At 39.6% G+C, this 13,459-nt stretch overlaps 2 protein-coding genes across 6 annotated transcripts in view; both read left to right on the plus strand.

Moving 5' to 3' along the window:
- The window catches only part of LOC143684755 (putative adhesion G protein-coupled receptor F2P), a 39,855-nt gene extending 27,665 nt beyond the window's left edge, over positions 1-12,190 (plus strand). For both annotated transcript variants that reach the window (XM_077162018.1, XM_077162017.1), the window contains exons 7-10: positions 3,356-3,397; positions 5,723-5,782; positions 8,311-8,387; positions 9,630-12,190. In XM_077162018.1, coding sequence (XP_077018133.1) covers positions 3,356-3,397; positions 5,723-5,782; positions 8,311-8,358 — 150 coding nt within the window. In that variant the 3' untranslated portion in view covers positions 8,359-8,387; positions 9,630-12,190. The remainder of the gene's footprint in view (positions 1-3,355; positions 3,398-5,722; positions 5,783-8,310; positions 8,388-9,629) is intronic.
- A 670-nt stretch (positions 12,191-12,860) lies between these two features.
- The window catches only part of LOC143684753 (adhesion G protein-coupled receptor F4-like), a 50,614-nt gene continuing 50,015 nt past the window's right edge, over positions 12,861-13,459 (plus strand). For all 4 annotated transcript variants that reach the window (XM_077162015.1, XM_077162014.1, XM_077162013.1 and 1 more), the window contains exon 1: positions 12,861-13,194. The gene's annotated coding sequence lies outside the window, so the exon portion shown is untranslated. The remainder of the gene's footprint in view (positions 13,195-13,459) is intronic.

Below are 13,459 nucleotides of genomic sequence, written 5' to 3' on the forward strand. Positions count from 1 at the left end.
TATGTAAGGATGTGTGGAAAATGAAATAGAATGATGGATTTTCCCATTAAGTCCTGAACACCTAAACAGCTAACACCCCAAAATCTAGGTATATAACTGGAGAGATTACATTTTGTACATTTATTATGTTTCCTTCAATTTAGAATATTAAGATACCATTTGAAACCATTTTACCTTAACAAGGCAAGCCATACAAAGTGGTATTAAAAAGTAATAGTCAAAAAAAAAAGTAATAGTCTCTGCTTTTTTATCTTACTTGGATGAACAAGCAGTGTTTCATGTATAATTTGCCAAATTATCTATGCTTATAAAAATATATTTCCACATAATATAGGAGTTAAAAAACAATGTGTATCATTACGCAACTTACTTTTCACTTAAAGATACATTCCCAGCATTTTACCCGATCACTATGAATAAATATGCCTCTTTCTTTTTAGTGGCTGCAGAGTTTCCTAATTTTTTTTTTCTGTTACAGTGTACTAGTGAACTAAAGTTTATTATACTGAACGTAAATATGTAAATAGCAACTAATGGAAAAGAGTGCTTTATTTTTTCTACAAGAGATCTAAAATATTATGTTTTTGAATGGATGCCATAGGCAGGAAGCCTATTTTCAAGTAAATGTATTACTTAATGAATGATAGAAATTTTGAGTCAAGTATCTTCCCATTTTTCTCTTTCAAAATTTAAGTATAAATAATACTGTTTTACAATAAATGCTTTGATGCCTGGGAGAACAATATTAATAATAATAGAGGTGTCTCACATTTTGAATCTTTCAGTATTTTTTTTGCATTTCAATAGAAAATATTAATTGTACCCTACCTTTATACAGCGCTTAGTAATTATTAATTGAATTACCCAAATTTACATAGCTAGTTATTAATAGAATGGGGATAAAAACCCAGTTTTCCTAAATTTCAATCCTGCGTATCCTATGCCTGTTCCTCCCGAACCCTAAATGACTTTATGTTTCACTCCCCAGGAGATGCCTTTCCTGTCTCCCTCGGGACCATTTAAGCTGTGATTTTTGTTTTGGGCTAGGCTGCCAGTTCTTGGCATTTCGATACCATGAGTAGCTTCTCCCTCCCCATAACAGGATTAACTATCATAACAGGATCACCTTGTAGTTTCTACTTAGTTTCTGCTTTGACTCCTGGCAATGAGTAGGATGGGGCCCATGGAAATGCCAGCACCGATAGGGAAGTGTGAAGCCGAGAGCGGGGCTTGGGCAAAGGACCTTCAGCATGAGGGCTTTAGGCAGCCGGGTGCCAGAATTGCTGTGTACTAGCTCAGGAGAGCCTCCAGCTCTATCTTCATGATTTTTACAAGCTGGGTGTTAAACATAGACACCATTAAAAATTAAATTACATAAACTTGCAATTAAACAAACCAGATGAAAAACAAAGGTAATATGCACTCAAAATCATTTTCTAATAATTTTTACTACATTTTACCATGCAGTTAAAGTTATTTGCAGCCATCGTGCCTGTATGGTGAAAACACTGTAGGGTGATGTGCGACTGTGCCTTTCTTTTCACCTCCATGTTCAGTGTCACCATGTTGCTAGATTTAAATTGGCCATGATGGAAATATTTAATCACCAAGATAGGCAAATTCTACAAATAGGGCGTTTTCCCCCCCGGAGAGTCAGTTTTGCAAGTAACTCACTGGATCAGGGGGCCCCATAAAGCCCAGTGTGAGACAAGAGAAAGGGGAGCCATGGATTTGCTCAGTAGGAGACAGAATCAACCGAGCTGGAAGAAACAGGAGCGGCAGAGGCTTAGGGTGAGCTGACATGAGGGACAGGCGAGGCTGATGGAGTAGACAGGGAAGAGACACTCAGAAACATATTTGGGAGGTCCAGAAGATGTAGGGGACCCTGCCCGTTGGAGATTTTCTGTCCTAGCTCATGGGAGCATCAATGTCCCTTTTACTAGGGAAGTATTTTTTTTTTTTTTTTTAACATGGGCAGGCACCGGGAATTGAACCCGGGTCCTCTGGCATGGCAGGCAGGTGTCCTTGCCTAATGAGCCACTGTGGCCCGCCCACTAGGGAAGTATTTTATCATATAGTCAATTGCTGCCTTGACAGCCCTTATATGTCCATAGCTTCTGGTTTGTGTTCTCTTGTATTTCTGCAAGTGTTTTAACTTGCATTTGTGGATGGAGTGAAGTTTTGTAAGCCCTCATAGCTGTTCAGGTGGGAGAAAAGAAAAGCACATGTCTGAAAACCTGGAAGAACCCCTTGAGAGTTACCTGCTCAAATTGTGTTCTATCTGCTAAGAAACGTATAGGATTTGCTTCCAATGAATTCTTTTTAGGTGTATTCTCTCATACCTTCTCTATCAGATATTAAACTTTGTGACTGATCTTTTTTTTTTGGCACGGGCAGGCTCTGGTATGACTAATCTTTTATACAAACTTTCTGAATGCTATTTAGCGTAACTTTTCCCAAGGGGCCATGGACCAATGAACAGTGATCCTGGTGGGATATTTCACAGTTAAATATTTATGGCTATCCAGATGCAAATTGCATAATTAAGTAATTAAAACACACACACACATACACACAGATGCACAGAGACACATTCATGGAGTACTTTTTAAGCCAAGCATTATGTTTAATGCTGGACATACAAATATGAATTGTCCAACCTCAAGGAATATCAAATCTCATGAGGAGAAAAATTCCTCATAGTCTTTTAGCTGAAGGAACCTGTATTTTTGGAGGAAAAATGCTAGAATTGTGATTCTCAAATCTTTTTTAAAAAGATAACTCCCAGACCAAATTCTTGAAGATTCTGAATGCATTCCTAATAACAAAATTAGGCTGGAATGTATTTGCCTCAAGCGTATTAATAGATGCAATACTTTGTGACCTAATGGGTATGCCATCAATGACATTTTCCTAGTAGATGCAATGACAGATTTCAAAAGTTATCTTGTAGGCTAAAAGTGTCACACAAAAGAGCAATTTGATAAAAATGACACGCTAACTCTTTCTTTGACCATTACGTTATCATGAGATGCATAACTCCTGCTAAAAGCAATGCACTTTCATTTTTCTCAACTTAAAAAGAAAGTCCTAAAATATCCCCATATTTTAGACAGGAACACTGCCAGGTTTACTGAGGTTTCCCAAGTGTCTGGAACAGTAGCTGGTACATGGAAAGTGTTCAGACAATATTTGTTGAGTGAATGAATCTAGTTGCTGTGGCCTTAATTTAAAGATTTAATCAATTGTTTTCTTTTTACCAAAATAGGAATTGGAAATGAATTCTGGTGTTAATTATTATTATTATCATTATTAGTTTATAATTGATTCTTTCTCCCTCTTCCATGTTTCTCAGGGCTTCTTCATCTTGGTATTTGGAACAATCCTGGATCCGAAGGTATTGTAAATTCTAATTGCTGTTTTCTTTGCGTTATCATCACTTGGCCCTGAAATGCTCACTTGCAAAGATCACTTATTGAGAGCCTTTCACCTTAATCATTTGTCCAGCCACATGGATGGGACATCACTGTTCTTCACGATTAGGTGATTATCTGCCATCTTCCATGCTCTTACAGAGCTAAGCATTTTATGTACATTCATTCCATCTTTAAAACAATCCTGGGTATTACTATTTTCAATTTTACAGATGAGGAAACTGAGACTTAGACTGATTAAGTAGCTTGCTCAAGACCTCAACAGGAACCTATTCTAACTAGTTGAAGCAGAGAAGGAATTTATTAAGGCTCACGATATCGTTGAGAGGGTCTTTGGTTCGGAAGCTATACCAAGGGTAACTCCCATTCACAGCACAGAGCTGCTCCCTGAGATGAATCATCACTGCTCTCCTCCCTTTGCTGGGAACAGATGGCATGGCTCAAAAGGCCAGCGTACGCAGTGGACGCTTAAACTAAAATCCTTGTTACTGCTGTCTCTGGGATGACCTCCACCCTGCCTGGTGGAGCCTGCTTCTTTGCATTGTTGTGCCTAATTAGCTTAGCTCAGGTCAAGTGCCTGTATCTCAGCTGCCAGGGAGGTTGGTAGAGCAAATTCCTGGTTCCTACTTTGAAAAGCAATAGACTTGAGGTTGGGGATTTTCCAAACCCAGACATGTGTTTAAGGGTGGCTCATGGTGAAAACAAATTAAAAAAAAATAAGCAAGTGAACAAAACATAAAATTTCTTTTTTTATGTAGACTTCTAAGATCATCCTCTTACCCTTGTATCATGCTGCTTCCTGGAATGAGCAAGGCAAACAACCCTTCTCACATGTGGACACAAAGACCTCCAGCACAGGATTTTTTTTTTTTTTAATGATCAGTGCTATTCTACAATTAAGTTAATACCGAAGGTTTGTGGAAGTGACATTGTCAATGGTCCTTTCATCGTCCTACTTCCTCTCAGATTATGAGGATAACGTAACAACCTAGTAAAAAATTATTCAGAGGAGAAAGTCAGAATACTGGTCCTGATATTTACCTATTGTGTGCCATTGGGAAGTTCCTTACCTATTGTGAACTCAGATTTCTCAAACATAATGCAGAGGTAATGATGCTTTCCCTACCTTTTCCACTAAATTATGCAAAGAACAACTGCAATTTTGTAAGTGAAAACACCAGAAAGCATTTACGGTGTTTCACAGATAGATCATGTTTTTTTTTTTTTTTAATTCACCAGAATACCACTGCTAGTAGTTCTAGCCAAAGTCTCAGTGGTAGCATTATTACTTATTAATATACTAGTGTTCAGTATTGTGAGATGTACAAAGAACTCTTCGGTATGGATCCTTTGCTCAGGATCAAAACCCCTTGCATTTGAAATTGTGATATAAAGGGTAAATACTCAAAGGTTTCACAGTACCTACCACACACAATAAATCAATGAAACGTTATATACACCAATAGTCTTCCAACCTCTAGAATCAGTAAAAAGCAGTGAGCATGTATCCCCACATGTGTTTATTATTAATTTACCAAGTGTATAGTATGTACATTATGCAACATAGAATTTAAAAAGAATGAGAAAAAATATATAAATAGATGTTCCTATATGTGTCTGCATATCCCAGTGGACCCTTGAGCATGCTGGCCCCCATCCCAGGAACTGCTGCTCCTTCCTAGAGCAGGTGACAGTGAACACAGCATTCTCAGGGAAGGGTAGACTCCCATTTTCCACTCTTAGCTGAATGATTTTGAATGTCCAATCTCAGAGCCTTAATTTCTTCATTTGTAAAACGGGGGTAGAAATATCTATTTTACAGGATTATTTTCAGGATAAAATGTTTAATGATGATTGTTACTTATTTTTCCTATTTTCTTGGTTCCACAGTCCTTTGTTATGCAGTCTCGGAATCTTTTTTATTTCTTTTTACTGTGGATTAGCCTTCTAGAAAAGGAGATTTGAATAACCAATGAACTGTGGGAAGTGGTTGATTATTCAAGTACTCCAAAAAAAAAATTTAACAAAGATATATCAAAAATTCTCAAACTTGTGGCAAGACTGTATTTCTTAGCCACTGAGTACATATTTAAGACTCCTGAGTCTGAATTTCCTATGCCAGCTCCACTTCTCTCAACTTCTCTTTCCACCCTACCAGATCCTTCCATAACCCACCATCAGGGCCCAGCTGTAACACATATCCTTACTGCAATATTGGCAGGCACAAATGTATGTGTCAACTTGTTATAATCTTTTAAATTCTGAACTCTTTTTTGTTAAAAATCCAGATAAGAGAAGCCTTTTATGGTCGGATAACCTCTGCAAAATGGATCTCCAGGTTATCAGAGGTAGAGCTTTCATACTTACCTTTTTTTTTTTTACATTTAAAAGTCTGACAAGGGCGGGCCGCGGTGGCTCAGCGGGCAAAGTGCTTGCCTGCTATGCCGGAGGACCTCGGTTCGATTCCCGGCCCCAGCCCATGTAACAAAAACGGAGAAACAGAATACAATAAAACAAGAAAATGTTTAAAAATGTTTCCCTTTCTTCCTTCCTTCCTTCCTTCTATCCTTCCTTCCTTCTCTCTGTCTTTCCTTTAAAAAAAAAAAAAAAAAAAAAAAAAAAAAAAAAAAAGTCTGACAAAATAAAAATAATGTTGGAATTTGTGGCGTATGGAATGTTGTTAAAGCCACCACCTTAACAGTCTGTGGTGCGGGTTTTTCAAAAGTGCCAAGTAAGTGCCTGCTTGAGCTGTCCAGTTTGTCTCCAGAATATGGGGAACACAGCCAAAGGGATGAAAGTAAATGTAAATGCATTTAAATGAGAGTGGCAAGGTAGTGGAAGAGGTGAGAGCAGGTGATGAAGCAGAGAAATAAGATATGGTGAGAAGTCTCAGGTTCCTCTGACAGCTCATTTGTTCTTTCTGACTGAAATTGGTCCAGCTGGATCCAAACGGAACAAATTCTAACCCTGCACAAAGCAAGAGTGGTTGGCTGCCTTGGTCCCTGGAGTTGTTTATCGAGGTTTGGGCCCATTCGGGGATGTCACAGAGAAGCTCCAGGTCTTGATAGGAGGCTGGATTATTAATGCCCTTTAACTGTTCTTTCATTCCTATAATTCAGAAGCCATGTATTGCTATGCAAAGGATGAGACCTATCAACTGTTCTGAATGAGGGAAAAATTGTAAAACTTTTGAATTTTTACAAACTTCAAGAAAACAGGGTTTCTTGCCAACATCTGGTAGGATCATCGCTGCCCGGCATGGAGGGCTGCATGGAGAGGGGTGGCGAGCACCTGTGGGACCAGGCTCCTTGTGGTCCCCAGTAATGGTCCGTTCTCCCATTTCCCTTGCCTTTCCATGATCTCTCCTTTGATTTCTTTAGCCCTTTTCTTAAATCTTTTTTTTCCCTTTGGTCTTCCTTTTCTTTTCCTATTCCTTTTGCTGTCTTTTTCCCAAAGCTTTGATCTTGTTCCTTGTCCTTGGGTCTCCAAACCTCAGTGATGGTGATTTCTGACCTATCTATAACCTTTCCAGCTGAAAAAAAAAATCAGGCTCTTCTAAGAATAATCCTCAATAGTTATCTAGAGAGGTAATTCTGAACCTTGGTTGCATGTGAGAATCAACTGGGAAGCTTGAGAAAATACTGTTGCCTGGTTCCCACATCTACATGTTCTAATTTAATTGGCCTGCAGTGTGGCAAGCCTCCCAGGGGTTTCTAATGTATAATCAAGGTTGAGAGCTACTGATCTAAAGCCTTTCTGTAATTTCTTAGCATTGCAGGGATTTCCCTCCAAACTATCCACCTGATGCAGCCTTCCATTTGAGAGAGGTCTGACTCCACCCCTTCCAATTTTGCATTGTTCCTTTCCTTGCGTACTTTCAATATTGACCCTTTCTGGCCACCTTTGGGGGATTTTGCTCTTCATGCTGTGGAGAAAGAGTCATTTTGCCCACTTTACGTTTTTACATGAAAAATAAGCTGGAATTATACTCAGCGTATTATCAATGGGTGATTGCCTAAGTCAGTGGTTTTCAACGTGCCTGCACATTAGAATCACCTGGGAGCCCTTTAAAAAATACCACTGTCTAGACCCCAACACAAGAAAAATGAAATTTGAAACTCTTGGGAATGGCACCTAGGCATTTTTAAGCTCCTCAGTGATTCTAGTGTGCTACCAGGATTAAGAACCACTGATCCAGGTTCTAGCTCGTTTAGTCTGATTTCTTGCATCCTTACTTCTTACTGCCCTTTGTCTTTAGGCTATTGCATATTATTTAAGTCTTAGCTTTAGAAAGAGGGCCAAAGCAGGACTATCATTTCCCCTCCCTTCTCCTGCTTTGTGGGCCTCTGATCCCTAGTCCACAATCTCCTAATGCCCAGAATCACTTCAGCATCTCGTGGGGAGAGTCAGTCCCAGCCCCCTAAACCCTGAGTAGTCAGTATATGCTTGTCTGTGTTCATTTCATATCTGAACCATGAATTTATGCATTACCCATCTTAGGTGGCATATATTAAAAAATAATATTTTGGACATGGACACCTTGAAAGGGCATGACTTCAGCATTGAGGGTTTCAACTGAGAAAGGATGATTATGGGACTAGGAGCTGTTTAAGTGCCCATCACTCCCTCTGTGCACTCTACCTGCCCCCATCTAGAGTCTCCCTCAGGAGAGGGAACCAGGCCAGGCCAGGGAGAAGGAGGACAGCTTCATGCTGACCTGTTCCTACGGCGTCAGTGGTTCTAATGTAAGAAAAGAAAGGGACAAAGTGAAAAAACAAGATAAATTGCTATGATCACAATTTCCAAAATTGAATGATTATGATAATTGAAAACAGACTAATAATGATAATGGCAATTATGCTTTTGTCTTCAATAGCACCTTTCTTCTGAATTCTCTTGTCACCCCACCAAGGGGCCAAGTTAACTAACTGGGTGATACCCCTAATTTGGGAGGTAAGTGCAAAGCAAGAGGTCATATCAGATATATGATATTTCTTTTAAAAATCAAACCTGATGAATTATAATCAGAAATTATTATAATTTTTTTGATGGAACATGAACAATGTATACTCACTCAGTGGGGGTTAGAGGTATTCACATTTCTAATTGTTGGGCTACTGAAATTTTTTGTTGTTCCTGCAAAACGATCAGGCATGTCTGGGTATGTTTATGAATTAGCCTGGGTGTATTAAACAGAGGAGCAGGTAGAGGTGCCAGCGTTACTTAGCTGCTCCCTCTCCTCAACCTCCTCTCTGGTTCCCCATCTCTGGGACAGCCTATATGATATCAACAATATCCCAAATTTCCTTTATGGTCCTCTCTCTTTTTCCCAGTCTTGGAAGATTAGGGGCAAAACACGATCTTTGAGTGGCCTTAGGGATAATGGTAGACATTTATTACCACTTTAGATAGTTTGCTGAGAGACAGACAGAGATGGAATGACAGAGTTAGAGAAGAGGGCACAAGGGCAAACAGAAATATGGAGACACAGAGGCTGAGGGACTTGGAGACAGGGTTGGAAGAGAGAGCCACATAGACACATATCTTCCAACCCAGTGTTTTGGTATCCCTCTAGATCTCAAGAAAGAAAACCAGAGAAGGAGACACAAGCATCGGCACTGAGATACCCACATTCACAGGGAGACACAGAGAGAGAAGAGAGACAGAAAGGTGCTGAGAGATACATAGAGAAAACAGAGAGCGACACTCTCAGAGACTGAGATCACAGAGAGATACATACATTGTGACAGAAACAGAAACAGAGAGAGTTGCAGAGAGAGGCACTTAGATGTGTAGACTGAGCCAGTGAGAGCCTTCCTCCCTCCTCTCATCCCAATATATCCAGGCCCCAGCAGCCTCTATGGCCGAGACCTTTTGCAGCAGCCCAGAGCCTTGCACAAAGAAAGTGGTTATTTTCCAGAAAGAGTTACACTTAGTCCAGCTAAAAAAAAGATAGGGTTTGTCTCTCAGCATTTGTAGGCAATAGAACAAATTCCAGAGTAACTTAGAGGGAAGAGACCCTTCATCTGTCAAGGGAGTTCTACCAAAAGGGGAAGAGTAAGCTTATAATGCTTACTCTTGTTGTAAGGAAATGCTTACTCCTGTTGGTCAAGAGTAAGCTTATAATGCAGCTGTCATGAGGCCTTTAGGTCTTGCTACTTGTACATTAAAGCTGGATTTTCTGTTCTTGACAAGGTCATACATTCCGGGAGTAGCCGAGCCCTGAGGAGAAATGTGCTTAATCCTATCTTCTCACCTCTATGGAGTATGATGGAAACCTCACATATTATGGTGCTGATGATGGAGAGCGTGACATGTGGAAAGGATGGATAGCATCTCTGTCTAAGCTTTTCTGTGCTGCTAAACGTTTCTTCCCTGATTAATTGTCAGCATGCTGGGCATCCATAAGAGAACAGAAAGACAAAACGGGCCATGGCAGGACTGTGGTCTTGTCAGGGTCTTCAGATCCATGATGTTGGGTCACATCTATCCTCAAGAAGACATCGCTGGCACATCTTGGCAAGGAAGTCTGGGATGTCACCTGAGTGGATTCTGTAGGTTGCCATGGGAGCGACCCTCATGAATAGTCACCAACAGTTGGGTTGACTTTAATTAGGTCATCTCTGGTTCTCTTTACAAAAGGAATGCAACACATATCCTGCTCCTCCAATTTGCATTGGTTGGATGGTCAGTCTGATTTGGGCTTACATGCAACTTTTCTGGCCATGACCCAAGTGAAAATCATGGAGCTTTTGAACGAGAAAAGATGCTCATTTTAAGTCAGGAAGACAGAAGCCTGGAGCAATAGGTAACAGCTAGTCAAGGACTGAGATAGAGATAGGAGCCCATCTTGGGCCTCCCAGCTTCAGACTTTCTCCCTGAGACGATAGCCACTGAGTGGCTTTCTGTCTATGCTAATGATGTAAGATTAACCTCCACCAACCATGATTTTTTTGAAGACCAGGATGGGGAACAGGAAATATCATATTTCAAGTATATTAATGTTCATTTTTTAAATCTTGTATGTAAACAAATTCAACATTCAAACCAAGAGCCATACAACAGGAAAACAGTACTGCTGTTTTAGTGGATAAAGGAAAAGGAGCAATGTGTAGTCTAAAATTACCCTACCAAGAAGTCAGTTTTAATGATGTTACATTACAAATAGAAAATTGAGGCTCACTTAGTGAATGAGTGGAGTCACCCTCCTGCCCTCTCTCTTTCTTAAATATAAAGGAAAAAATCTTTCTCTAAGTGGGGAAGTTTGAGAAGACAAAAATATGATAAAGAATCAGAACATAAGAAAATGCACCAACTTTGGAATGAGTCATCTTTTAAGGGCATTGCACATCTTGACACAACAAAATCATCCTTTTCAAATGAAATCAGAAAGTTGTTTTAATTTGTCATTTCCTGGGATATCAATGGGATCTCTTCAAGGGAAGGAAATGGGACAAGGATAGTTTTGGTTTTCTTGATTCAGAGATTTAGGCACAAAGAAATTTCATTTATCCAGAGTCATATGGTGAAGTGAGGATGTAATCTCATGAAGCTGAGTAGTTATAGGATTATAAATCCAGAAAAACTTTAGAAGGAGCTAAGTCCAATTGCTTCATTTTACAGATGAGAACTCTGAGTACTAGGGAGGAAGGGGGGATTAGTCTTCCTTCTGTATTGTGCATTGAGCAGTCACATCTAACGTGAAAGAACACTCAGGAAAGACACTCTATCTTGGGCTAAGGGCCCAAGGATGCACCAGAGTCTTGGAATTATTTGGGAGAGTCTAGAAGAAGACTGAATCTTCTCCTGCAGCCCACTATCCAGTCTGCACCATTCTGAAAGATGTCAGTTAGCTGCATGGATTAGGTCGTTCAAAGATGACCTGTTTGGAAACATATTCAGTGTCCTGCTCACAGCTCACCAGGGAAGTGACTTGGTCCAGTGGCCTAAGAAATGCTTACTATGTCTAAGGAGGACTTGTAGGTAGAACACTTACTAGATGGCGGTTGTTGGGAACGTTATCTAAATTCCTTGGACTTTGGTTTCCTCATCCTTGAAATGGGGATAATAGAGCCTACCTCATAGGGATGTTGTGAAGACTAAATGGGTAAATATAGGGAAAGTACATAAAATAATACTTGGAAGATAATTGCTCATTAAAATGTTAGTTCTTTTTGTACAAGTACTGTGAATACATGCACACACAAACACATAGTCATGGCCATTGACATGAATTGTACATAGACACACTCATGGGAGTAAGTGCATTAACTTCCAAATGAAAGAGTAAACCATTGATTCAATCTGTTCAACATCAGGGGTATCAGCCAGCAAAATCTGCTGAGCTTACCATTGAACAATCCTTTCATTCAGTGTTACTATGGTTGTAATACATAGTTTCATGCCTGGGAAAGAAGAATGTGTATCCTACGGCTCTTCTTAATGCACTCTGTGTCCTGGCTTTGTTTCACTTTTTGCCTTCTCCATGAACTCTTCCTTGAATGGTCCAAGCAGATGTGTTCTCCCCACCAAATTGCCTATGATAGTTACAAAAAATCTGTGTCATTCACTTTACATTTAGTATTCACTGCATTTACTTGTTTATTTACATTTTGTCTTTCTGTGTGCATATATTTTCTTTCCCAGATAAGACTGTAAACCTTTGGAAACAGGAGCCTTATGTTATTCAGTTATGTATGTCCACAGTGCAAAGCAAAGTGCTTTGCTCATAGAATATGTTCAATAAAGTAATTTGATTACACAATCACTTGATAATACTGGCTTTTCCCATTCTCAAGAGACTCAGTACTCAACTAGTGAACTAATAGAACTTTGAATTTCCACAAACATCACCTCCTTGAAGTTCATTGCTAGTTAAAACACAACAAAACTGCTTCTCACTTATTTTTCCTTTGTCAACATTTCCCCTCATAATAATTAACTGAGGGGTTGTATCAGATCTTTGCGAAAAGAAGGCATGAAAATAGAAGACACTATAATTGGGATGTGTAGGCTATTTCATAGTGAGCCTGATAATAAAACTGGCCCCAGTGTCTGAATTCAGCTCCTGTGAATTTTCCGGCAAATGAAGATGTCTGAATTTCTCATGACTTTGGTCCCACAGTAGAGGCTCAATCAGAACTCCTTGGCCAAGTCTTTAAAAAATAGAATGGAAATCTCTTTAATGCTAAGATATAGATGAGATCATGATTTACTGATAGATTTCCCAGCCAATTTTCTTCAAGTTTAAATTGAGTACAGGCAAAAGTATGATAGCATTTTAAAATTATCACCAACTGTGGCTCAACCTTGCCTTTTATCACCCCAGAATTCTGATTACACTAGCGTAGTAGATAGAACACACAGTCTCATGTTATTATCTGAGATAAAGATGAAGAATTTAAGAATAAACGAATGACTCACATGAATGCATTTGGTTCAGACAAGAGGAACCTGTAATTTCTCTTAGGTGTGCTTGATGGTCCCATTGAGAAGTGAGTCACAGACTTACACAAGCATTGAAACTGTGGGCAGCTTTACTGTTCTCAGGTTGGCTTCTCACAACACTCATTTGGTTCACTCTGGGGCCTCCTGGATTTCCCTCTTAAGAAATGGAGAAGATGGATCATGTCTACTGAAGCAAGACTGTAGGAGGTGCCAGTGGGCACCTGTGGTGGTGGGGCGTGATGGTAGAGAACTCAGTGCTGACCTTCCTGCTGGATGATTCCTCATCTCTGGGCTGCTAGAGCTCCTGGATGCTGTGAGTACATATCCCATGCCAACACCTTTTTTTTCCCTATTGAAGAAAGGATTGTTTCTGCACATATTGAAGAATGGGGAAAATGTATAATTTATAATGGTATTTTCTGGAATGGTTGGTTCTGCATGAACATTCCCTAATATATTTTAGAGTTTTGCTAGTTCGAGGTTGGAGTATTTCCTAAGTCTCTTTTATATTTGTTGTTTTTAAAAAGTCGTCTGTCAGTCTCTAATTGCTCACTCCTCAGAGTGAAAATGCAAAGCAC

The sequence above is a fragment of the Tamandua tetradactyla genome, chromosome 5 (assembly GCF_023851605.1).
Source record: "Tamandua tetradactyla isolate mTamTet1 chromosome 5, mTamTet1.pri, whole genome shotgun sequence".
Taxonomy (NCBI): domain Eukaryota; kingdom Metazoa; phylum Chordata; class Mammalia; order Pilosa; family Myrmecophagidae; genus Tamandua; species Tamandua tetradactyla.